Source organism: Pongo pygmaeus, chromosome 10 (genome assembly GCF_028885625.2).
Source record: "Pongo pygmaeus isolate AG05252 chromosome 10, NHGRI_mPonPyg2-v2.0_pri, whole genome shotgun sequence".
NCBI lineage: Eukaryota > Metazoa > Chordata > Mammalia > Primates > Hominidae > Pongo > Pongo pygmaeus.
The window spans coordinates 61,861,007-61,887,422 of NC_072383.2; the positions used below are offsets into that span (position 1 = coordinate 61,861,007).

Here is a 26,416-nt window from a genome sequence, read left to right on the forward strand (position 1 = left end):
TAAAACTCTCTCACTGCATTCTATGTTGGATACTTGTAAAAACATGAGCTTTCTAGACTGTTATATGGGTTACAGAATGAGCAAACCCAAATGACTTTGTGTAATCGGCTTTCATATTAGGATATGAAGCCAGGTGTGGTGATTCACGTCTGTAATCCCAGCATTTTGAGAGGCTGAGCTGGGAGGATCAGTTGAGCCCAGTTCAAGACCAGCCTGGGCAACATGGCAAAACCCTGTCTCTCCCAAAAAATTAATAAATTTAGCCGGGTGTGGTGATGTGTGCCTATAGTCCCAGCTGCACAGGAGGCTGAGGTGAGCAGATAACCTGAGTCCAGGAGGTCAAGACTGCAATGAGCCATGATTGCGCTACTGTACTCCAGCCTGGGTGACAGAGTAAGATCCAGTCTCAAAAAAAGAAAAAGAAAAAAAAATTAGGATATGTTCATTTTGGGTGCAGCCTTTCATTTAGCTTTAGTGTTCTAATGTAAAACTTCCTGTTCAGTGTGCATATGAAACATAGTGGTTACTTCTGAGGATCCACGTCTTGCTCCATTCGGCTTTGTTTTCTTCCTAATGAGTGCTAACTCCGATATGCCTGTATTAGTCCATTTTCACGCTGCGATGAAGAAATACCTGAGACTGGGTGATTTATAAAGAAAAGAGGTTTAATTGACTCAGTTCCCCAAGGTTGGGAGGTCTCAGGGAACTTACAGTCATGGCAGAAGGCACCTCTTCATAGGGTAGCAGGAGAGAGAATGAATGCCAAGTGAAGGGGCAGCTCTTCTAAAACCACCAGGTCTCCTGAGAATGAACTCACTATCATGAGAACAGCATGGGGGAAAACACCCCCATGATTCAGTTATCTCCACCTGGTCCCGCTCTTGACACGTGGGGATTATTACAATTCAAGGTGAGATTTGTGTGGGGACACAGCCAAACCGTATCAATGACTAACAAATGTAAATGGAGGATGGAAGCTGTCCTGGTACAAACCCAGAGGTGGGCTGAGTAACTTTCACAGGAGCGGTTTAAAAAACAGAGTTGATGTGAGCACAGAATCTAGCCTGGCCTTTACGTATCTTTGAAGCCCTTGTCTCTTTAAAACGTTTAAATAAAAAATAAAAGATAATTATTTTTTAGAGGGAATGAAAAGATGCTCTTTATTATTTCAAGCCCTTCCTTGAAAACAGCCTCCGAGGACTGTGGAGGGAAACTTTGTTGGATGGTTTTGTGAGCCTCCCACAGACCAGGAGCTAATACATCCTTCTATAAAGAAGAAACATGCCCAAGGCAAGGTTGAAAAGTCATTCCGAGAGCCCAAGATACTTGCCACCTCATATCGGAAGATTTTTCTGTGAGCCTCAAAGAGGTTTTTGACCTTGAGAAGGGAGGAGTGGGAGTTACGTATTTATTTTAGCTCAAGGGCATTTTAAGAATTTGAAATATATATTTCTGTAGTGAAAATGAAAATTCATTCCTTTGAGACAGACTACAGAGGCCTGGGTCTCAAAACACTGAACAAAGGGAAATAAGGAGTAGGAATATGTAAAACTCTCCCAAACTGAAAATATCTTTGGAATACCACATTCTCCATGATGCCTCCTGGAAAACTTTTTAAAAAACACTCTATTTAGGGACCTTGGGCTGACAAAGGATTTCCGTACCTCCTTCCCCTGGCTTTGATTGCTAGACACTTCAGTGGAAAGAAAGAGGGATTGGGGTCATGTGACTCTCTGTGAGCAACTTCTGAATTCTAGTCTTGGCCTTGACACACACTGACTTTGGAGACTAGATTAGCTAATTTAACCTGGCTTTGTTTTTCTGCCAGAATGATCGGGATTAATAAAATGAGCAATTCAAGGATCTTTGAGAAGAACTGTTTGATAAGAACTTTATATGTAGACATCTTTGAGGGCATTCTGCTGATCAGTGATGCCACCTGCTTCCTACCTCCTGCTTATAGTTTCATTTTCTTTCTGATATTTAAGAATTAGTTATGATTAATGTTTATATACCACAAGTAAGGCTGTCTTTTTTTAAAAAAAAAGTGAGCCATATGAACCCCAATGTAATTATTTAGCTTAGAAATGAGAACGTGTTAGAAAGTATAGTTTAGTGAAAAAAAAATTCTAAAGAATATTTTATATCCAGAATCCTTCTCAATGAAGTATTTTGTCCAAATTACTATATTCTGAAATACAGTATTATAATTTTTAAGTAATTAGAATGCTTTAATGACAGACATCGTTAGCCGTTTTTAATACTAAATATATATGATACTTGCCAAAATAAATTAGAAGCATCTTTCTTGGATTTTACTGTTTGAAATTGGACCAGAAATGTTGACCAGTAGAAATGTAAAAAATTATGTAAAGGAAATCAAACTCTAAATCAGTTGTTATCAGATGATCCAATTCAACATATCTTAACTCACTGGCATAGTTTTCTAACATGATTATGTGAATTTGATCCTGCCATAGTTTGATAGCATTTGGGGACCGAAATGGACCTTTAGAAATGTTCAAATTTAGAGCCAGGTGCAGTGGCTCATGCTTGTAATCCCAGCACTTTTGGAGGCCAAGGCAGGCAGATCACGTAAGGTCAGGAGTTCAAGACCAGCCTAGCCAACATGGTGAAACCCCATCTCTACAAAAATACAAAAATTAGCCAGGTGTGGTGATGCGCACCTGTAATCCCAGCTACTTGGAACGCTGAGTCGCTTGAACCCAAGAGGAGGAGGTTGTGGTGAGCAAAGATCGCACCACCGCACTCCAGCCTGGGGGTCAGAGCAAGACTCCATCTCAAAAAAAAAAAAAAGAAATGTTCAAATTAACCTCCTCATTTTGGAAGAATATCCAGAAGACTCAGAGAGATTAAGTGATTCACTAACGTCCCAGAGCTAACTCATGGCCAGGTTGGAACTGAAACCCGGGTTTTATTTTAATTCAGATTAGCAAGTAGGTTCTTATGAGGTGTGTGCTGCCATGCTAGGAGCTTCAGGTGAGACAGTACCAGTTCAGGAGGCTTTCAGTCTAGCAGATGTGCTAAAGTTAGGACATAATAACAGCTAACCTTTGTGCCAGGCACTATTCCAAGCACTTTACGTAATTAGTTCTTTATATTTTCCCAACAACCATGGGAGGTAGTTGAGGCAGAGAGATGTAAAGTACCTTGCCCAAGGTCACACAGCTAGGAAGTCTCAGACAAGGCAGACTATGCGCTTAGCCCACATGCTGTACTCCCTTTTTACTGGTGAATATAGTGTGGGTACATAACACAGACTATTATGTACCCACAGATAGGTTCAGGCAGAGGGCTTTGGAGATCCAAAGAGAGGGGTCCAAGTTGAGGACTGAGAAAATTGCAGAGAGGAAAAGGTCTAAAAATGGACTTGAGAGGATAGCCGGGATTTCAGTAAGAGGAGAGATGAAACGGGGGAAAGGCATCTGAGGAAAAGGAGCAGTGAGAGCCAAGGCACAGAGTTGGGAAAAAGCACAAGGTACATTCATAGAATCTCCCTCTGGAGCCCTATCTAAGGAAAGAGGGAAAATCAGAAGTTGAATGATTTCAGAACAGCTACTAAAACGAGATTGCAAAGAACATAGGCAGCAAAAAAAATGGTTAGATATCAAGTCAAAAGCAGTTTGCAAACTCAAAAAGCTCTCTTGCACAGATTAACAAAGGCCTCTTATTTCTCTCTTTTTTTTTTCTATTGTTCCAATAAAAGGAGTGAGGTGTATTGAATTTGAGGCATAGAATATACGTGTCAATTTCGGAACCATTTTTCGTTAAAAGAAAAGGATTCCATAGCAGCCTTTCCATTTTAGTTGATGCTGCAATTCTAAAGGTGTGGGTCTTTAATGATTTCAAGATTCTGAAGTATCTTGGGTCCTCAGTGTAAATATTTCATATACTAAACCTTGTAATATAGAGGTCTAATACACACATGTAATGTTGAAGCCATGTGAAACATTTCCCTAAGAACTAAATATTTAAAGTTGCAGGTGACTTTGAAATTCTAGTAAATTTGGTGGCCTTTCATTATGCATGTGCTTTCCCCTTCAACACTGCCAACTACTTGAAACTTTTCCTTTGCCACCAAAGGCTATTGCTTAGCTCCTGCTGCCACTGTGGCCCTGGTTAATATCTATTCCACGTGCAAACTCTTGGATATTTCTTTCAGTAGATTAAACTTGTATTTCAGTGCCTCTGAAGACATTGTATGAAAACTGCTTTTGAAATAAGAACTTTCTGAATGACCTTCTCTATCACCGACTTTCTCTGTTGACTTATTGGGCATGATTAAGTCTCTTTGCAGCTCAGTTGCTTTGACCCATAAAACAAAGACCATCCCTCGGCTCCCCGGCCTCTCAGATGTGTGAGAATAAACAAGTGAGCACTGGATAGGCTATACCTATTGTGGGCTGAACAGATTTTCTTAGTTTGTTCCGGCTGCTATAACAAAATACCACAAACTGGGTGGCTTATAAACAACAGAAATTTATTTTGCAGTTCTAAAGCTGGGACATCTAAGATCAAGGCAGCAGCAGATTCAGTATCTGGTGAAACCCCTTTGTGGCTCATAGACGATACCTTCTTGCTGTGCCCTCACATGGTTGAAGGAACAAGAGGTCTCTCTCATGCCTCTTTTATAAGTGTACTAGTTGCATTTATGAGTGCTCTGCTCCCATGACTGATCACCCTGGTTATGTCCCCCCAATCTCGTCATCACCTTGGGGAGTTAGGATTTCAACATATGACGTTGTGGTGGACACAAACGTTCAGACCGTAGCAGATGTGATAGAAGAGTGGAGTACTTTATTACTTGTATTGCATTCATGAAGCATTCACTGTGTACCAGTGATCACTGCAAGGGCTTGACATGTATTCATTTATTCATTTATTTATTTTTTGTATTCATTTTTCCAACCTTACAGGTAATAGTCTTATTCCCAGTTTAGTGGTGAGTAAACCCAGGAACATGGTATAAGACAAAACTAGTATTTGAACCCAAGCATTCTGATTCCTGGGATGAACCATTAGAGCTGTTCAGAAATGGAATGGGCTCTCTTTTAGGACAGTGCTCCTCTCTTCTTTCCGGGTTGCTGCCAGCAGGTACGGAGAGAGGAGCTATGACTTTAAGGTCTTAGAATTTGTGGAATGCAGTTACTCCCCATATGTCCGAAATCTCAGAATTTGTGTCGTGTCTCTAAATCAGATAAATGGAAAGTACTAAAAGCATTGTTGCTTCTGCTCTGAAATTGTTATAGGATTATTTTTATTGCATCCAAGTCTTAAACACTGAATGGCTGGGGATGGGTTCTTTCTACAAATATGTAAGTCCTGAGCATGGCCGAGTAACACACAGCCCTGTGATCAGGGAGCTAGACTGGTGAGATATGTCCATGAACAGTGTTTGGCACCAGACTAGATAGAGATCTCTGCGGCCCTGGGCAAGCATGGAACCACTCAGGAGACTTCCTGAAGGAGCAGACACCTGAATTTAGTGATAAAGGATGGATGGGAAAAGCGTTCCAAAAAGAGGAGAGTGTGTGAGGGAAAGCACAGATGTGTGAAACATTGCCTCTGCAGGGAACTCCGTACACGCTAATATTGCAAGAGTGTTAGCAAATCACTGATGTAAAAATAAATGAAGCAGGCAGGGGGCGGTGGCTCACGCCTGTAATCCCAGCACTTTGGAAGACCAAGGCAGGCAGATCACTTGAGGTCAGGAGTTCGAGACCAGCCTGGCCAACATGGTGAAACCCCGTCTCTACTAAAAATACAAAAATTAGCCAGGCGTGGTGGCGTGTGCATGTAATCCCAGCTACTAGGGAGGCTGAGGCAGGAGAATCACCTGAACCCAGGAGGTAGAGGTTACAGTGAACTGAGATCTTGCCACTGCACTCCATCCTGGGCAATAGAGCAAGACTCCATCTCAAAAAATAAATAAATGAATAAATAAATAAATAAATAAGCAAAGCATTAAACTGAGATTTATTAAAATCCCATTTCCTTACCATTCTCTCTTTACCCCACTACAATGAGTACTCAAGAGAAAAGAAAGGAAAAGAATCTTTTGCTAAATTAGAATTTATTGGATAAAATAGCATTTATTTCATGTTGAAATCTCATAATTGTGAAGTGGGCAGATACTGTAGTATAACACCAAATTGATAATTATGTTTATAAAAAATTATGAACTAATGAACTAGCATAAATCAATAAAGAAGAAAACATAATTGGATTTCTAGCAATAGAACATTAATTAAGTCAAATAAGACAAGGCCTATTTATTGTACATAGTAGAGGGATTGAGAAACTTTTGCTGAATATGAATGTTAATCAAGAGTTCCTTAGAGATAAACAAAACCAATAACCCCACCTATGACTCAAAGACTTAAAGTAGAACCTGCCTCCAATAACTGCTGGAAAGAGCAAGTGCAGATTAAGATTTATAAGTACACTTTACTTTCCTTACAAATAGAAACATTTTCTTTTTAATAAGGCATAAAACAATTTATCTTCTTTAGGGTAAGTTGATCCTTTTTCATTAGTTTTATTAAAGTACCAAAATCTTATGAAACTAATTGTAATTTATGTTAACATTTAAAAATCATGGCTAAATTTAGCATTTTGAAAAAGATGACTAATGCCCTGATTTAACTTAAATGTAACCATCAAAAATAGAAGCATGTAGCGTATCTGTAAGTATGTCAGCCCACACCTACCAAATAGCTCCTGGGTTTTCCTCCTTAATGAGCACTTGATGATTGATCAATAATCAGTTTGGGAGCTAATTAAAGTCACTAGAGTAATAGATATCCCTGTATAAGGTTCATCAATTTAACAGTGTGCTAGACAGACTATAGGGGCATTGTTCATTTCTAGATATAATTTCTGTTCAGCAAAGCAGATGAGTTATGGCCTCGGAGCCCATGGAGAATTCCAGGAGGAATCTTACATCCCTGGCATAGCACAGTGGACTCCTTGCTGTCTCAAGTCAACAGAACCAGAAGGAGATAATTAGTATAATTTGTTGTTACACTGGCTTTTTCTTTTGGTTAAAATTTATCTGCCAGCTGGGCACGGTGGCTCATGCCTGTAATCCCAGCACTTTGGGAGGCCAAGGTGGGTGCATCACTTGAGGTCAGGAGTCTAAGACCAACCTGGCCAACATGGTGAAATCCTGTCTCTACTAAAAATACAAAAATTAGCTGGGTGTGGTGGCAGACACCTGTAATCCCAGCTACTTGGGAGGTTGAGTCAGGAGAATCACTGGAGCCTGGGAGGAGGAGGTTGCAGTGAGCCGAGATCATACCACTGCACTCCAGCCTGAGCGACAGAGCAAGACTCTGTCTCAAAAAAAAAAAAAAAAAAAAAAAATTAGCTGCCATCTACCCTGACACTGAGAAGTATGTTATATGTTTCCCCAAATAATAAATTCTTACAGAATTTAGTTATTATGAGATAAAAATTTGAAATCATGGATTCAATATCAATAGAATTTTAGAGTTAGAAAAGATCCGAGAGGACACATAAACGAACCACCTCCTTTGTAGGAGTTACATAAACCTTGCCCTAGAGTCACACAGTCTCTGCATGGGAGACTGAAGGCTCCAACAGAAAATAAAAACTGGAATAACAGTAAGGACACTGTTTTCATATACTACTCCTAAATGTCATCCTACACTATTTCCTCTGAGCTTCAGATATTCTCCTTTTAAAGGATATATTAAAATTCTGTTGAAAGGAAGCCTTCTGCACGCAGAAGTTATGCGATCAATTTTTCCTTCTGTGATCACGCCTCTACTTTGTACTTTGTCTTTCATCCCACACTTTTCAAAGTGCCTGAGGTATAAAGTTAGATTTGATTGTTTCCCTAATTTTGATCCTATAGAGAGACCTCATGTTGTCATGTTGTCGTCTTTAACAGATGAGGGTCAGAAAGGCTGAGGTTACAGAGTTATTTTGCAGCAAAGCCAGGACCAAAATCCAGGTTCATTGTTCATAGACCTTTCCATTAAAAATGCTACTCTCTAAATTTACTAGGGGCAAAATCTCAATATGCTATGGTGTTGCAGGACTTTTCCTTAGTTCAACTAAAGACAGGGTTCTTTGTCCCATGGCCATAAAAATTTAGGCTCACAGACAATTTGAATGGTGAGTAAGACAGGGTTTTATTTGTTGAAAAGGAAGAAAAGGGGGAAACAGAACTCTCCCTGGGACAGTGTCCCATGCTCCAGTGCTTCTCCCACTGGAAGACTGAATCTCAGGTTCTACACAGGAAGAGGAGGGACCAGCTCCTTCCCACTGCAAAGGGCCTAAACTTCCCGAGGCTACACCCCATGGGCAGGCCAGTTGGCGTTTCTCCAGTGACCGCCTCCCACCTGGCTGTGTCAATGGCAGTATGAGATACTTCCATTTTTTTACAAATAGTTAAAAACTCTGCCTCATCAGTCAGATCTCTGGGCTGAGAGAGATCCTGAGTTTGCCCCACCATTGGATTGCTTTGTGGGTCAGAAGAGAACTGGTTTATCCAGCAGCCAGGCATGGAGCAGGCCTGGCTGCTCCTGACCAGAGCCACGGACCTAGCTCTGCACATAAGTCACCCACTCCTGCCCCCGGCAACCGACAACAAGCCCTCACAGTCACTTTCTAAATTCTGGATGACGTGATTTCCTATTACAAACAAGTGACATGAGCTTTCAAAGCAAAAAAAAAAAAAAAATCTGCCTCATGTTTCTTCACTTGTTATTGATCTTGAGCACATTTCAAACATTTCTTTAGCCTGTCTATGAATTTTCTGCTGCATTATTTGACCCATCTAAATGTATGAGTATCAGTGCTTTTACTTTTTAGCAACGTACATATTTTCATATAATATTAATGTTATTTTTGCATCAAACATTTTATATACATTACCTTTTTTAGTTATTTTTTATCATTATACAAAGTATGCATAGAGTGAAACATCACACTGTACCCCATAAATATGCACAATTTTTTGTGTCAATTACAAATAAAAATATTTTTTAAATCCCCAAAAAAGAAAAAAAAATGCTACTCTGTATTACTCCTGAAACAAAAGTATTAACACTACAGTGAACAGAAGCTGATTATTTCTGTGATTTTTCTTAGCTTTATTGCCTCCCTTTGCATATGTGTTCTCTATTTTTCCCTTTATTTTACTTAGTCTCTGCATCTCGTTTGCCCTGTCATTTGGTTACTTGGCAGTCCCTAGCCAGCAGAGTACAGAGTCCCAGACAGTGCCTTTTGTTCAAAGCATTTGTTTGGATTATAAATATAATTTGATGATAAATTCAGACTGTTATGCTGATTTCATTTCAATGGAGTCACAATGTATCTCAAATTTCCTTTGATAAACTTGCCATAAAGACCATATCTCATGCTATTTAATTGTTCACCTTGGTCTATTTGCTCATTCTAAAGAGTTTTGTGGCCAGGTGTGGTGGCTCATGCCTGTAATCCCAGCACTTTGGGAGGCTGTGGTGGGGACGGATCACCTGAAGTCAGGAGTTAAGACCAGCCTGGTCAACATGGTGAAACCCCATCTCTACTAAAAATACAAAAATTAGCCCAGCATGGTGGCGAATGCCTGTTATCCCAGCTACTCTGAAGGCTGAGGCAGGAGAATCGCTTGAACCCGGGAGGTGGAGGTTGCAAGGAGCCGAGATCACACCACTGCACTCCAGCCTGGTGACAGAGTGAGACTCTGTCTCAATAAATAAATAAATAAAGAGCTTTGCTAAAATTCTTAACATATTCACTGATATGGTTTGGCTCTGTATCCCCACCCAAATCTCATGTTGAATTGTAATACCCAGTGTTGGAGGTGGGACCTGGTGGGAGGTTATTGGATCATGGGGGTGGTTTCTGATGGTTTAGCACCATCCTGCTCGTGCTGTCTCATGATAGAGTTCTCACAAGATCTGGTTGTTTAAAAGTGTGTAGCACCTCCCCCTTTGCCCTCTTCCTCCTTTTCTGGACACGTAAGACATGCCTGCTTCCCCTTCACCTTCCACCATGATTGTAAGTTTCCTGAAGCCTCCCCAGCCATGCTTCCTATACAGCCTGCAGAACTGTGAGTCAATTAATCCTTTCTCTTTATAAATTACTCAGTCTCAGGTGGTTCTCTATAGCAGGGCAAAAGCAGAGTAGTATATAAATGGAAATATTGCTGATTTTCTTCCTTTTACCTCTATTAGAAACAACAATCCCTCCAATCATGGAAAAATTATGACCTGTTATTAAAATGAATTATTTAATGGCGTTCTTTTCAAATATCAATAGCTGACATTTATTGTGCACTTATATGTCAGCCTCTTTCTTCTGTGCTCTTCATATGTGTTAACACATTTTATCCTCCCCACCACCTTAGGCAGTGAGTAATATTGTAATTCTGATTTTACAGTAAGGAAATTGAGGCACAGAAAGGTTAGGTTACTTGCCAAAGATCTCACAGCAAGTAAGGGCAGAGGCAGGATTTGAACCCAGGCAGTCTGTCTCATGAGTCTGAGCTCTTAACCATGAGTATGCTACTACTCAAACTGAATTGTCCTATAAATGCTACTTTGCAAGTGTAATTGAAGTTTTGTAAACTTTGCTTTCACTGATTTATGAAGAGCCACATTGGCCCAGGGAGAGAAGGTGGGTTTGTGAAAGTTTATCATTGTAACAGTGCTGCTGGCCACTCATGACCTCAGGGATCAGCAACCCTTTCAGCCCCGATGCTGGGAACAAGAAAAAAAAAAAAAAAAAACTTTCTGGTTTCACTTGCAGGCCTTAAGTGGGAGATGGGGGATGGGATGGGAACTGAGAAACAGAGACATCCATTGTAGATATATGTTAAGGGCTGGCTTCTCATGCCTTTATATCCTTTATATAAATGAAATATATTATCCATTTTTTTTCTCTCCCTAAATGGGCTTCCAGACTTAAATATAAGCTGATTACAAAGAAGCCTGGGAATTTTTCTCTACCTAATTCTCACTCAGCCTACCCTGAAGTCCAGTAACTGCCCCTCTCCCATGTCTGCATATATCCACTTCCTATTTGTAGTGCAGTAAGAGTAGGCTGGCCTTTGTGTCACCCCTGCTGGGGAGAGATTATGTCTTTCATCTCTAGTCTCAAGGCCTAGCACAGTGTCTGGTATTCAGACACTCAGTAACTGTTTGGTGGATGAATAAATAAAATCAGTATACATTGCACCTGAAACCTGGGCTAATGTCTACCTGATTTTAGAGTAACGGTCAGCATACATTGAAAAAGGTGCTAATTATAAGAGGTGTGTGTAGACAGGCCGAAAGCATTTTCAAAGTGTGAATTCAGAAGTGTTTTATAAACGTGTAAGTGTCTTTGCATTCGCCTCCAAGGCCATCCTCACTGATATATTGTTTTAGTTTTTATGAGGTTTGGGCTAGCCCAGTTCTCAACATGAAATAGCAAAAAGGCATCTGTTGGTCTGCTTTTATTGTACCTCAGTTCTCTCTGCTGCTTTGCCTTTCGGAGACTGGCCTGTACCTATCTGCTTAGAGCCTGGATATGAAGGCCCAAAGCCTGCACTGTTACTTCTACATCATACCTTAGACACTGTCAAGAATCATAACTACCCACCGTGCTGTGTGCTTACATTCTGTCATTTCATCCCCATTTTACCTCGAAGGAACTGGAGCTCAGGGACATTAGGAAACTTGCCCACTTAAGAATTGATGGCACTGGAACTCACATCCAGGTCTTCCTGGTTCCAGAATCTGTGTTCATCAGCAGGTTTGGCCAGGTGTACTAAAGAGCAAGAAGACTGGAGATTGCAGATGTAAAGATCATGGCACACAGTGTCCTGAGTGCTCTTTTTGAGGGAATTCCTGCCCACTACCACTGTCTCAAGCCACCAGAGAGCGTGCCCAAAGAGAGGCCATAACCTGGAGGGAGGTACTGTGGCTGTGTTAGGTTCCTGGGGTTCAGCTGAAGGTGGCCCTGGTGGCTTTCCCCAAGCACCTGAGAGTTTCTTGGGAAACAATGGGCGTGGGCCTCCAAGGCTGTGGTACTACCGCAGTGGTTTGGTTAGTCTGGCACTTGCAGAAATTCAGCTACAGTTAGAGTCCTCTTATGTATTGATTGTAGAAAATAGATCTTTATCTTAGGTAGTTGATAAGAAACGCAAAGAATGTAGTTTCTCAGAAGAGCTTTTAGTGATTAATGGATTTAGTGAAGCAGCAGGCTATATAGAGTTAGGAAATATTGTCACTAACATACTGTTTTTCATCTCCCTTCCCTGCCAAACCACCACATCATTTCTTTTCTGAGAGGCCCTAAATTCCAACACTAACCATATTTCACAAATGACTTAGAACTATTTGTCATCCCATTAGTCCAATCCCAGGTATTTATTGCTGGTGCTATTTTGGAAGCCGAGAATAGAAAAGAACAATGCCAGGCGCATTGTAGATGTTTAATAAATATTTGTTAAGTGAATAAATGGATGGACAAGCTTACTATAAAATGGGTTCTTACCCTTCATTTGATTCTCACCTATTTTACTCATACTATATATGAGACAGTTTTAAGAATCTGAAGGTACATAAACATGACTGGTAACCTGGCTCTTCTTACAGGACAGTCCACAATCTGGGTGGTACACAGAGATCTGTGACATATAGCTAAAGTGCTGTGTGTTGAAGACTCTGAATGAAGAGCTGTCTTGAAAGACAATACTTGTCTTGGCAGTCAGAAGAATAAGATCCCTCTGGCTGAGAAGCCAGGGAACACTTAGCCATAGGTGAGATTTAAGCTTGCCATGGAGAATGGGTCAAATGTCAAAAGGAGAAGGTGCTGGGGTACAGCAGCTCAGGGACTTGCTTGGGAGAAGCTGCAGAGGCAGGAACGTATAAATTCTGGGGAGGGAGCCGTAAGTGACTGACTCAGAGTGGTACACAAATTGCTGCTTGGATGGGTGTTGGGACCAGTCTGATAGCATTGAACTCCATGGTAGAGGGAATCATGTCAAGTTTAAGAAAAGGTCAAAGAGAATGGTAACAGGGAAAAGGCCCTATAACTGTCATCGTGGATTCTTTTTCTTATTGTCCATTCCCTCTTCCTCCACACTGAATGAAGTCACCCCAAGCCATCCTGCGTATCTCCACCATATTATTACTAAGACACTGCTTTGACCATACTGTCTGCAACACTGTGGATTCACCAACACCTATAGAACACATTATGCCCTTCTTAGTGGGGGTTTCAAGACTCTTTGGCCCATGCCAACTTGTCTAGTCTTATCCTTCAGCTTGTTACCCAACCATCTACTTTCCAAGTTCTTCCCTGGACCCCTTCTCTGCCATCTTGGTCTGCTCATGCCCACCTCACCTGTGCACTTTCCCACATCCCTGCCTTATTAGAACTTTGCTTGTACCATCTTTCTAGCCTGGATGCCCTCCCTTCATCTGTGCCCATCAGAATATCGAAGGCGCATTTTTTAGTCTCCAAAATTTTAAACTCTTAGAAGATGGAAACCAAGTATTTCTTTTCACACCCATCAGTGGGTTATGGGTGGTAAGCACCAAGCACATGTTGAATACATAAATATCTTTCATCCCCTCTTTTCCTCTATTCCTACATATAACTAAGAGTGACTGTATCCCTTAGATAAAGAGGCCTTCCAATTGTATGATACTTTAGACTTTCCAAAGGTTATGGCATAGCAGTCCAAAACACCTCATCTGAAGCCAGGCTGTTTGGGTTCCCACCTTTGCTCTACCAGCTGTGTGACCTTGGACAAGTTACATAACCTCTCTATGCCTCAGTTTTTTCATCAACATAAAGGGAAGAATAAAGGTACTTGTTTCATAAGAGTTTCTAGAAGGATTAAATATGTTATTTGTAAAATGCTGAAAACTATGTCTAGCACATAGTGAGCATTATATAATGCTTGCTAAAGTAAATTATACATATATATGTACATATCTGTATATATTGTATACATAGATATATATAGTAAATACTCAATAAAATTTAAATTTAAAAAAACGCACACACAGAGACACACAATTTGGCATCCATGATGACCTTGTAAAGTAATCAGAGGCATTAAATAACTTCCCCATACCTAGTAATTGTAGATCCATTCCTGGGATCCATGTCTTCTAACTTTTGAGCCAGTAGTCAAAAAGTAGAAACTATAGCATTAATCTATTGATCTTCTCCAACACATATAGTTTTCAGATATATAGTGATTTCTTAACACGAAGTAATAAATTTGCTACAGGTATTTTTATTATTTTGATTTAAACTATAAGAGTGGTGTCAGATACATGATATAGGCATGTCAATAAGAAAAAAAATATTAACTTCTGTGCAAGTTATCATACAGGATATCCCAATCTCCTAAGGAAATTCATGATGTGGGTCATTTTCTACTTGACTGTTTTTTCAGCAGTTGAGGAAAAATGGAGCAAGAAAGATAAATTAGGTGTATTGAATGGAGAATTATGCATGAAGTTTCAGTAGAGAAGAATTCAAACAGGAAAATATGCTATGGGAGTACATTTACATGGCTATATGCCTGTCAGGTCATTTGGTATGCAAAGGCTTGTGTTTGCATTAAGCTGGTGGAGAAGCTGTTATTTTCTTTGCAGTACGTATTAAAAATGCACCTGTAAAAAATAAAAGCTTTCCTTTACTTCTCTGAAAAAGAAAGAGAACTGTCTGTTATTTTAAATACAAAATACATTTGACTTCTGTCAACAGCTTACATTTTAAATAATGCAGTTTGTACCTGCATTCATTATCTGCAATTAGAGTTCTCGAAAAAGCTTTTAGCGTTTATCCCCCCAACTTTTAAAATTCATTCATTGTAACTGTTAACATTTTAGTGAATAGTGGAAACCCTAAGTCAAATTGGAAAACTCAACAGAGAAATTTGCTTTCCGGAAATTACCACTGAACTAAGTAGAGAATACTCAGCTATTGTGCTGAACCACATTATGATGAGATACACTCTTTTCTTTCCAGCGTTAGGTCAAACTCAAATGTTTTCCTTTTAACCCACACTAGTCAGTAAGCAACACCCTGCTGGCAGTCAGCGCAGTATCCTTTCTCTTAGGCTTAGTTTGTGCAAACTATCTGTTTATACTAGTCCTCAGTGTCCAAGTCAAGCAAGAGTCAGAAGTTCAGATTTTTTCTTTGCGATAATATATTTAAAAGAAATGTTTCTCAGATACTTGGGGTGGCCTGAGGTGCCTTTTCATCCAAGTGTAATGAGAGTCACATGTTCTCATTTCCTCACTCCTATTAGCAAGAATACAGACAGCTGAGCAACGTGTGCGTGTGTGTGTGTGTGTGTACACCGTCTCATTTTAAGATATAACTGGAACCAAGACCCAAATATAATAGTATGTGGGTTTGCTTCAGGCAGGGAATAACAGAGCCAAGCCTAGAAAGAAATGCAAGGTGTGTGTAGATTCGTTGACCTTTTGCTGTTTGCCCAGCTGCAGGGTGACTCCCTTTTCATTTCCCAGCTGCTCAGCTGCTTCCTACTGCTATTTTATTTTGCTTTTTTAGCTGGAGTAGCCAACCAAACTTCTCCCAGACAGGTTCAATAATTACTAAAAACAGACAACTTTCCAATTACACATGGCTCAGAAAAAGCTGCCAGTGCTTTATAGTTTAGCCCTTACTTTGTTCTGGCTCTGTAATGCCTTTGACATGATTTACCAGCTTACATTTTTAAGGAAAGCCATCATCAGATTTTATGAAAATAAGCAGAGGTTCTTCATTAACCCCATGTTTTACTCTTCAAAATAGTCATCTTGAGAACATGTGTTAAGTTGAACCATAAGAAAATGCTGATTTTCCACCTTTTTAATAACCCACAGAAACAGCAATTTCATATGGATTAACCTAAATAAATATATTTATTCCAGTGATGCTTCCAGGTCTCAAACTATTTAAAAACTCATCTCCTGAAATGAGAAAAATCAAATTCATTACTTGAAAACATTGCATTATTCTCAGCTTCTTAGACCTTGGTTATAAAATTGGCTCTGAGTAACATGGTTATTTGCATATGAAATGACGTCTGTCTTCTGGGGATGAGAATTTGACATCATTTATAAGAAAGTACTGCCACGAATGCTTAGCACTGGGTGCCGAGTTTGGGTGTGCTCCTTGATACATCCTTTGCATTGGAGTCATCACACCTTACATGTGTTGTTTGTTTTAAGGAGCATAATTGTGCTCAAAATACACAGGTTTTCGAATTCACCCGGATGTCTGACTTATGAAAGCATACTGAAATTATATTGGAAAAATTATGATTTTCAGATAAAATCTGTGACTCTGAAATCTGTGACTGTTACTCTCCTGTACCTAAGAGTACAGAGATTACATACCAATTTATAGATACTATTATAAAAATAATGAATAGATTGTTTATTATTTAAGAAAATATTTATTAAGCACATATGTTGTCTGAAATACTTTCAGAAATAACACAATAGATCAGTTTATTTTAATTAGCTGACTATAAAATTGGCAATATATTACTAAGTCTCAAAAATGTGCATATTCTCTAACACTGCAATTCTATTTCTGAAAATTTGTCCTAGGAAATATGACACAATTTTGTACACAAACATTTTTTGTAATAATAATATAGCCAAAATGTGTAATAATTGAGGATTCATTCTATAAATTTTAATACATTATGAAATTGTTATGTTCTATATATTCCTAAATTTATTAAAATTCAAATTACATGTATCATTTCTAAGAGAAGAAATTAGATATACATCAAAGGTTTTTAACACAACTTTATAAAGCAAATAGTTGAAATATCCTAAAGTTTTTAACAATGGGGAATTAAGTTATGGCACAATCATATAGACAAATACTATGTAGCACTTAAAATTATGTTTAGAAGAATATTTAATGATAGAGGAAAGTGTGCTGATATATAAGTGGCAAAGGACATTGCAATCTAAAAATTACAAATATAGGATGATCTCAGTTTTTTAAAGAGAGAAATCATGTATGGCATTTTATTTTATTTATTTGTTTGTTTTTATTTTATTTTATTTTTTTGAGGCAAGGTCTCACTCTGTCACCCAGGCTGGAGTGCAGTGGCACAATCTCAGCTCACTGCCACCTCCACCTCCCGGACTCAACCAATCCCCTCGCCCCAGCCTCCCAAGTAGCTGGTTCTAGAGGTGCATGCCACCAGGCCCAGCTAATTTTTTTATATTTGTAGAGGCAGGGTCCTGCTGTGTTGCTCAGGCGGGTCTCAAACTCTTAGTTAGGCTCAAGCAGTCCTCCCACCTTGGCCTCCCAAAATGTGCTGGGATTACAAGCGTGAAGCCACCATGCCCTGCCCTTAGTTTTAACTACCATCCCCTCACTACAGTAGCCAGCCATAGATGGCATTTTTAAAGGAAGAAATGTGTGTATGTGTGTGTATGTGTGTGTGTGTGTGTGTTTTCATAGAGAAAAGGCTGGAAGGCTTTATACTAAAATCTTGTCAGTGGTTATTTTTGATTGCTTTTTATTTTATTTTATATTATTATTATTATTATTATTATTATTATTTGAGATGGAGTCTCACTTTGTCACCCAGGCTGGAGTACAGTGGCACAATCTCAGCTCACTCCAACTCCACCTCCCAGATTCAAGTGATTCTCCTGCCTCAGCCTCCCGAGTAGCTGGATTACAGGTGTGCCACCACACTTGGCTAACTTTTTGTATTTTTAGTAGAGACAGGATTTCACCATGTTGGCCAGGCTAGTCTCAAACTCCTGACCTCAAGTGATCTGTCTGCCTCGGCCTCCCAAAGTGCTGGGATTACAGGCATGAGCCAGCACACCCGGCCTATTTTTTTGTTTTGTTTTGTTTTTGTTTGTTTGTTTTTTTAAGAAAATTAATGTTTTCTACATTGAACATAAAGTATTACTTTGTGGTCAGAAAAACAATGTTTTTTCAACTAAAATTATGTATGAACCTTAATATTTACATTTTTTACTTCGACAAATAGATTTTATGCAATAAAATTCCTTTAATAAAGACTATACTAATTTGGGTTTGGGTTGGGCTAAAATCGATCCATGAATAAATGGTTTATTCTGCAGATTAATAATGTAGAGGAGATTTTACAGAAATACTTTTAAGCTTAAGATAACTTTTCAAGTACATTGAAAAGTATGCATAAGACTCCGTAAATCATTTTTTCATCAAATCCTGTCCTCTAAGTGCCTTTTTCTGGCAGATGAATTTGTATATTTCTGTGTGCTTTATGTAGAAGCAGTAGTCCATAATTCACTTACTTTACTGACAATCTGACTTTTCCCCTCTGCCATTTGGAAGGTGGTATGTATATCGTATATGTCGTATAAATGGTTCCCATTCACTCTCTAAATTACAGACAGACATCTTGTAACGATTTCGGTCACTTTTCCACAGGTGATGAAAACATACCATATGTATCATGCAGAGAGCATCAGTGCAGAGAGCAAGCTGAAAGAGGCTGAAAAACAAGAGGAAAAGCAAATTGGGAGATCTGGTGATCCGGTCTTCCATATTCGACTAGAGGAGAGACATCAACGGCGAAGCTCTGTAAAGAAAATTGAAAAAATGAAAGAAAAAGTAAGTAAAAAGAGATTGCAGAGCTCTTCTGCCTTCATTTGAGGAGACAATACTAAGAACACTGATGCAATAGCTGATATCCACACATTGTAAATTACTGTGAAAAGACATGCATTTCCTCCCATGGGAATGAGAAATGTTTAGGAAATGTAAAAATCATGTAATAACAGCTGGACATCATTTAGTGGTAAATGCCAAGTATTCAATACGCAGTGTGGAGAACTTGAATATTAACAAGGCGATTTCATTGCGAATGGGCCTGAAGCCCAAATACATTGTTATTATTCCCCATAGCTGGGTAATTTTAGTTTGCTATTTAAATCAGATTCAAAATGTACTTTTGGCAAAGGACTTTGAGGGTCATTTGTATATGTGGAATAAATTGTTAAGGTTAATAAAAATTCATGTATGTTTCTCTGTCTTGATTAAAAATGACTTTGCATTCTTTCCAAATGCCTGGATCTTCTTCATTCCAGAGACAAGCAAAATATTCGGAAAATAAGCTAAAATCAATTAAGGCACGGAACGAATATCTCCTAACACTTGAAGCCACCAATGCCTCAGTTTTCAAGTACTATATTCATGATCTTTCTGATTTAATTGATGTGAGTACTTGAAGTTTTTGTCTTTTCCATATTAAAATGAAATTAACAATAACCATATTTCATTGATTGGAAAATACTATCATTTCTTAAGACTGTTATTTTACGTAATACTCAGAAAGAAAAAAATACTTTTATTTAAATTATCCATGATACAAAGACACTATCATCTGTAAGATGCATGTGAAAAAGTGTGTATCCTAAAACCAATGAAAAATAAATGGTTAGATTCTGTGAAGCTGTGAGAAGCCTGGTAAACTTAACTAAAACAGGGCCCAGTCATTTGCAAGTTATGCAGTGGCGCAGCCCTAACTGCATTCATTAATTCAAAGTATGTTTATTGGGCCCCCACTACCGTGAGATGCTGAAGCTCTCAGAAGCCTCATGCAGCCCTTACCCTCTAGGATTTAAAGTGGAGAAGACAGACTTAAGAAATGATTAAATGGATGATTACTTTATTACAGTTGTAATCATTACTGGGATGCAAAATACAGTGCACATAAATGACATTTATAGATGTAACTAAGTCTCTGTACGTTCTCTCATAGGATATGATATAAAAAAGCAGTAATTAGGTTTATTTAGAGCTCTCCTAATACATATTCATTATATGTATGCAGCATTTACTGCCATTATTCCCCAGCTTTAACCCTCCACATTATTAATTCATCCTTTCATTCAGAAAACATGTACTGAGTAGCCCAGTCATTGTGCTAACACTGTAGGAGACTGCAAAGATGAAACAGAAAAATCCCGTGTCCAAAAATGCCACTGCCCGCAAATAAAAGATAACAAGTGATTAAGTGCCATAAAAACAGCACAGATAAAGTCATAGAGGTTCAGAGGGTTATCTGCTGGAATTTTATTCATATACTGCTTTGTATTGATTGGATTCAACAGTTTTATTATAAAATATTTTATGGCTCATAGTAGCTGTCATAATTTAAACACATAGTAGGTAAAAACAACTTCATTTTTCTGGTGAATTCAAGTCTCATGTATTTAGCTGTGCCAAATCATTTAGCCACAGTTTGGGATTTCTACAAAAGAATTGTTGAGGGAAGGAATTATTTTTTAGCTTATTAACACTCTGATATGCTTCTTTTTTTTTTTTTTTTTTTTTTTTGAGGCAGAGTCTCACTCTGTCACCCAGGCTGTAGCGCAGTGGCACTATCTCGGCTTACTTCAACCTCTGCCTCCTGGGTTCAAGCGATTCTTTTGCCTCAGCTTCCCGAGTATCTGGGACTACAGGCGCGTGCTACCACACCAGCTAATTTTTGTGTTTTTAGTAGGGATGGGCTTTCGCCATGTTGCCCAGGCCAATGCTGAACTCCTAAGCTCAAGTGATCCACCTGCCTCCGCCTCCAGAAGAGCTTGGATTACAGGCCTGAGCCATTGTGCCTGGCCAGCCACCTCACCCAACCTCTGATGTGAATTTTTTCTTTTCATCTCAAAACAATTTTATCCTATAATGTCATAATTTGTTTATATAGAACCATGTAGTAATAAATAAAACCAGGGAAAATTTTCTCTTTTCGTTTATTACAAAATATTTCATTCAAGTAATCACTTGATTATTTTAAATGCAGAAACTTTTTGTGTTGTTTTAAATACTTACTTCTTCTAGCACCCTAATGAAATAAAAGGAACTTTTTCTGTTACACTGCTCCTAGATTTCCTAAATAAAAGATTTTACTCAGTTTCCTGAGTAAAAATAAAGAATTTTATTACCCCAGTTCTCAAACTTAAATCTGTCAGGTTTCTCCAAGGTATAGGGAATATAAAAGAACTAATCTTATGTAACTTCTTTCTTGCTTTTTTGATTAGGGTTCATTTTGGTAGTGATTGGAGTACTTGGCTAAATCCAAACCGATTTTTTTTTTTTTTTGAGATGGAGTCTCGCTCTGTCACTTAGGCTGGAGTGCAGTGGTACAATCTTGGCTCACTGCAACGTCCACCTCCCAGGTTCAAGCGATTCTCCTGCCTCAGCCTCTTGAGTAGCTGGAATTACAGGCACGCGCCACCACGCCCAGCTAATATTTGTATTTTTAGAAGAGATGGGGATTTACCATGTTGGTTAGGCTGGTCTCGAACTCCTGACCTCGTGATCCACCTGCCTCAGCCTCCCAAAGTGCTGGGATTACAGGCGTGAGCGAGCCACCACGCCTGGCCCATCCAAACCAACTTTAATACAAAAAAAAACTCTCCATGTATCGAAAAATATTTCTTTAATACCTACAAGGTGCTAAGCACCATTCCTGACAATGGGAATCCAGCAGTGAATAAAATGAAGGCTTCACCTTTATTGATTTTATGTGTGAGTTGGGAGACAAACTATAAATGAATTTATATACATACAAGTACATGTATACACACACACATATAAAATAAGTCATGACAGTGCCATACATAAAAATGAAACAGAGCTATGGAGTTGCTTCTTTTGATGGGGTGTCCAGGAAAAGCCTGATACTTGAGCAGAGGAGTGAGCTGCAATGCCATGCAGCTATCTGGGGAAGGAATGCCTCACACAGAAGGACTGGCATATCTAAGGGTGCAGAGGCAGAGGTGTGTCTTCCCATCTTAAGATGCCTGTGGAATAGCAAAGAAGGCCAGGATGGCTGCAGCTGAGCGAGTGAGGAGGAAGGTGCTAGGAGATGAGGTTGGCAGAAGTCCTATCACTTAGCATCTTTTGGATAGGGAAGGGTTTGAATTTTGTTCTATGTGTGATGGGGAGCCATTGAAGGGTTTTTTGAGCAGGGAAGTGACATCACTGGGTTACATTTTAAAGATTCACTCTGGCAGCTGAGTGAGAAATAGACTAAAGGAGTCAGGAGGACACGAGTGAAAACAGGGAGCTATAGCAAGAGTCTTTGCAGTTTCCCAGGCTAAAGATGATGCTGGCTTGGACTGGTGTGGTAGTGATAGACCTATACAAGTGGTAGGATCAAAACAGATTGAAGCTAGAGCTCATAGGAATTTGCTGCCATGTGTGAAAAAGAGGATAGAAATGACTGCTAGGTTGAGGTCCTAAAAAATGACTCCTAGGTTACTGATAATGCCATCTACTGAGATGGGGGCCCCAGGGGAGAAGCAGACTGAAGTGGGAGCAGTAGTCCTGCTATGTCTGAGAAGACTGAGATACCTATCAGACATCTGTGTGGAGATGTAAAGGAGCATCCCCAATATTCTTGGGATATATCAGACCGGAATCGCATGTCAGGATTTTGAGAGTCATCACCATCATTGTCATGGATATTTATTGAGTGCCTACTGTGTAACAGGCAGCATAATCTCATCAGATCATCACAACACTCTGACGTACATAGTGTTTTCTCCATTTTATAGATTGAAAAACAAAACAAAACAAAACTGAGATTTAGCTAGGCTAGATAACTTGCCTAAGGTTATGCAGCCAATCAGAGGTAGGCTTCAAACTCATATATTTTTAACCTCCAGATCTAATTGACTCTGACCTAAATAAGTAACTGTTAAATATCCCAAGTGATTTTCCATTTTTAAAAAAGTTGGACTTTTGAAAGATCAGTCTTAAATTTAAAATGTGAATAATTCGCAAATAATATAACTTAAGATATTGGAAATAAATGATATGAAATTGGTTTGTTGTATATTCAACTGAAATTGGGTACTCTCTTAGTGAAAGTAATTTTTATGTTCCTTGACTCACTTTTAAGGCAATTAGAGTGTGAATATGTATATTCTAAAATGGTTGCTTATTTTGTAGGAATCCAATTTGCATATATAGTGGTGATCCTAACAACCATTAAGCTTGACCCTTCCTGGTGAAAAAGAAACAGGTTGATTATTATGCAGAGGTATCTAGAATTCTTCATGCTTTGTGAGTTTATTTAGCAAAGTACATCTTATACTGAGCTATCTAATAATAATGAGAAGAGCTGTAATGCCTCCAGTGAGAAAAAGTCAAGACAACATTTTTAATGCACAGCATTTTATATGTGAAATGACATGAAAGGCAGTAAATGTATCTTGATAAATTCAAAGCATTATAAAGAGTCAGAGAATTAAAGTTGAGATCTTTTTATATAAACTCCCAGTTTCCTTTTACCTTCCAGTCATGTCAGTATCTGTCTTTTCTCTAACAAATTTTCTATGATGAACCATTATGAATGGATCTATTGATACCACAGAAAAGTCATAAATTTTCATAGAAACTATTATAGAAGCAGTACATGTGTATTGTAAAAAAACAGAAAATACTACAAGCAAATATTAAGTGATCACTTTTTTAATTTTAATTTTTAATTTTTATGAGTATATAGTAGGTATATAAATTTATCAGGTACATGAGATATTTTGAAACAGGAATATAATACATAATAATCACATCAGGGTAAATGAGGTATTCATCACCTCAAGCATTTATCATTTCTTTTTGTTACAAACATTCCAATTATATGCTTTTAGTTATTTTTAAGTGTGCAACAAATTACTGTGTAGTAATTATTGTGTAGTAATTTATTGTACACTTAAATGTAGTCACCCTATTGTGCTGAAAAATACTAGCTCTTATTCATTCTATCTAACTATATTTTTGTACTTATTAACTATCCCCACTTCCCAGTCACCCCCACTACCATTCTGTCTATCTCCATAAGTTTAATTGTTTTGATTTTTAGCTCTCACAAATGAGTGAGAACATGTGAAGTTTGTCTTTCTGTGCCTGGCTTATTTTATTAATACTTAAACATATTGTCCTCCAGTTCCACCCATGTTGTTGCAAATGACAGGATCTCGTTCTTTTTCATGGCTGAATAGAACTCCACTGTGTATATGTACCACATTTTCATTATCCATTTATCTATTGATGGGCACTTCAGTTGCTTCCAAATCTTGACTATTGTGAATAGTGCTGCAGTAAACATGGGAATGCAGGTATCTCTTCGATGTAATGATTTTCTTTCTTTTGGGTGTATACCTAGCAGTAGGATTGCTAGATGATATGATAACTCTATTTTTAGTTTTTTGCGGTATTCCCATACTGTTCTCCATAGTGGCTGTACTAATTTACATTCCCACCAACAGTGTACACGAGTTCCCTTTTCTCCACATCCTTACCAGCATTAGTTCTTTCCTGCCTTTTGGATAAAAGCCATTTTAACTGGGGTGAGATGATATCTCATTATAGTTTTGATTTGCATCTCTCTGATGATCACTGATGTTGAGTACCTTTTCATATACCTGTTTGCCATTTGTATGTCATCTTTTGAGATATCTCTATTTAGATCTTTTACCTATTCTAAATTCAAATTTTAGATTTTTTCCTATTGAGTTGTTTGAGCTCCTTGTATGCTCTGGTTATTTATCTCTTGTCAGATTGATAGCTTGCAAATATTTTCTCCCATTCTGTGGATTCTCTCTTCCCTTTGTTGATTGTTTCTTTTGCTGCACAGAAGCTTTTTAACTTGATGTGTTTCCATTTGTTCATTTTTGCATTGTTTGCCTCTGCCTCTAGGGTGTTACTCAAGAAGTCGTTGCCCAGACCAATTTCCTGTAGAGTTTCTCCAGTGTTTTCTTGTAGTAGTTTCATAGTTCGAAGTCTTAGATGTAAGTCTTTAATCCACTTTGATTTGATTTCTGTGTATAGTGAGAGACAGAGGTCTAGTTTTATTCTTCTGCATATGGGTATCCAACTTTCCCAGAACATTTATTGAAGAGACCTTTCCCCAATGTATGTTTGTGTTAGTCCATTATCACACTGCTATAAAGAACTGCCCAAGACTGGGAAATTTATAAAGGAAAGAGGTTTAATTGACTCACAGTTCCACATGGTTGGGGATGCCTCAGGAAACTTACAGTCATGGTGGAAGGGGAAGCAAACACATCTTTCTTCACGTGGCAGCACAAAAGAGATGTGCCAAGCAAGGAAAAGCCCCTTATAAAACCATCAGATCTTTTGAGAACTCATTCAGTATCACAAGAATAGTATGAGGGTAATTGTCCCCATGATTCAATTACCTCCCACCGGGTCCTTCATATGACATGTGGGGATTATGGGAACTACAATTCAAGATGAGATTTGGGTGGGGACACAGCCAAACCACATCAATGTTCCTGGAACTTTTGTTGAAAATGAGTTCACTGTAGATGTATGGATTCATTTCTGGGTTGTCTATTCTGTTCCACTGGTCTATGTTTATGCCAGTACAGTTTTGGTTACTATAGCTTTTGTTGCTATAGCTGTCTTGGTTACTATAGCTTTGTAGTATAATTGAAATTAGGTAGTGTGATTCCTCAAGTGTTTTTCTTTTTGCTCAGGATGGCTTTGGCTACTGTAGGTTTTTTGTGGTTCAGTATAAACTTTAGGATTATTTATTCTATTTCTGTAAAGAGTATTATTGGTATTTTCATAGAGATTGCATTGAATCTGTAGACTGCTTTGGGAAGTCTGGACATTTTAACAATATTGATTCTCCCAATCCATGAACATGTAATATCTTTCCATTTTGTTGTATTTTCAATTGCTTGCATCAGTGTTTTATAGTTTTTATTGTAGAGATCTTTCACTTCTTTGGTTAAGTTTATTCCTAGGTATCTTATTATATTTGTAGCTATTATAAATGGGATTACTTTCTTGATTTCTTTTTCAGATTGTGTGCTGTTGGCATATAGAAATGTTGATTTTGTATCCTGTAACTTTACTGAATTTGCTTATCAGTTCTAATAGTTTTATAGTGGCATCATTAGCTTTTTCCAAATATTCAGATCATATCACCTGTAAACAAGGATAATTTGACTTTTTCTTTCCCAATTTGTATGTTATTTCTTTCTCTTCTCTGATTCCACTATCTAGGATTTCCAGTGATCACATTCTTACCATCTAAGATCATCATTGTTAAAGCTAGACTTTCTCTATGTCTCTATACACACATTTTTAAACCCGAAGGAGAGTGTGAAATAACATTTTACATAGATCATTCTAACCTACTTTTTAAAATCAATAATCTTTATCCTTCCATCTCAGTAGATTTTTGTCTCATCTAATACATACCACATTTCCATTTGTGACCCCAAGGAATGTTCCACAGCTGATGTGTCTAGGCAAGATCTGATTTAGGATTACACATTATGTCTGGATGATATGTCCCTGAAGTTTTTTTTAATCCAGTCAAGTTCTTTTATTT

At 38.4% G+C, this 26,416-nt stretch overlaps 1 protein-coding gene across 2 annotated transcripts in view; it reads left to right on the forward strand.

Moving 5' to 3' along the window:
- The window catches only part of SRGAP1 (SLIT-ROBO Rho GTPase activating protein 1), a 321,514-nt gene that overhangs the window by 200,926 nt on the left and 94,172 nt on the right, over nt 1–26,416 (forward strand). For both annotated transcript variants that reach the window (XM_054443638.2, XM_054443639.2), the window contains exons 5-6: nt 18,469–18,651; nt 19,128–19,256. In XM_054443638.2, coding sequence (XP_054299613.1) covers nt 18,469–18,651; nt 19,128–19,256 — 312 coding nt within the window. The remainder of the gene's footprint in view (nt 1–18,468; nt 18,652–19,127; nt 19,257–26,416) is intronic.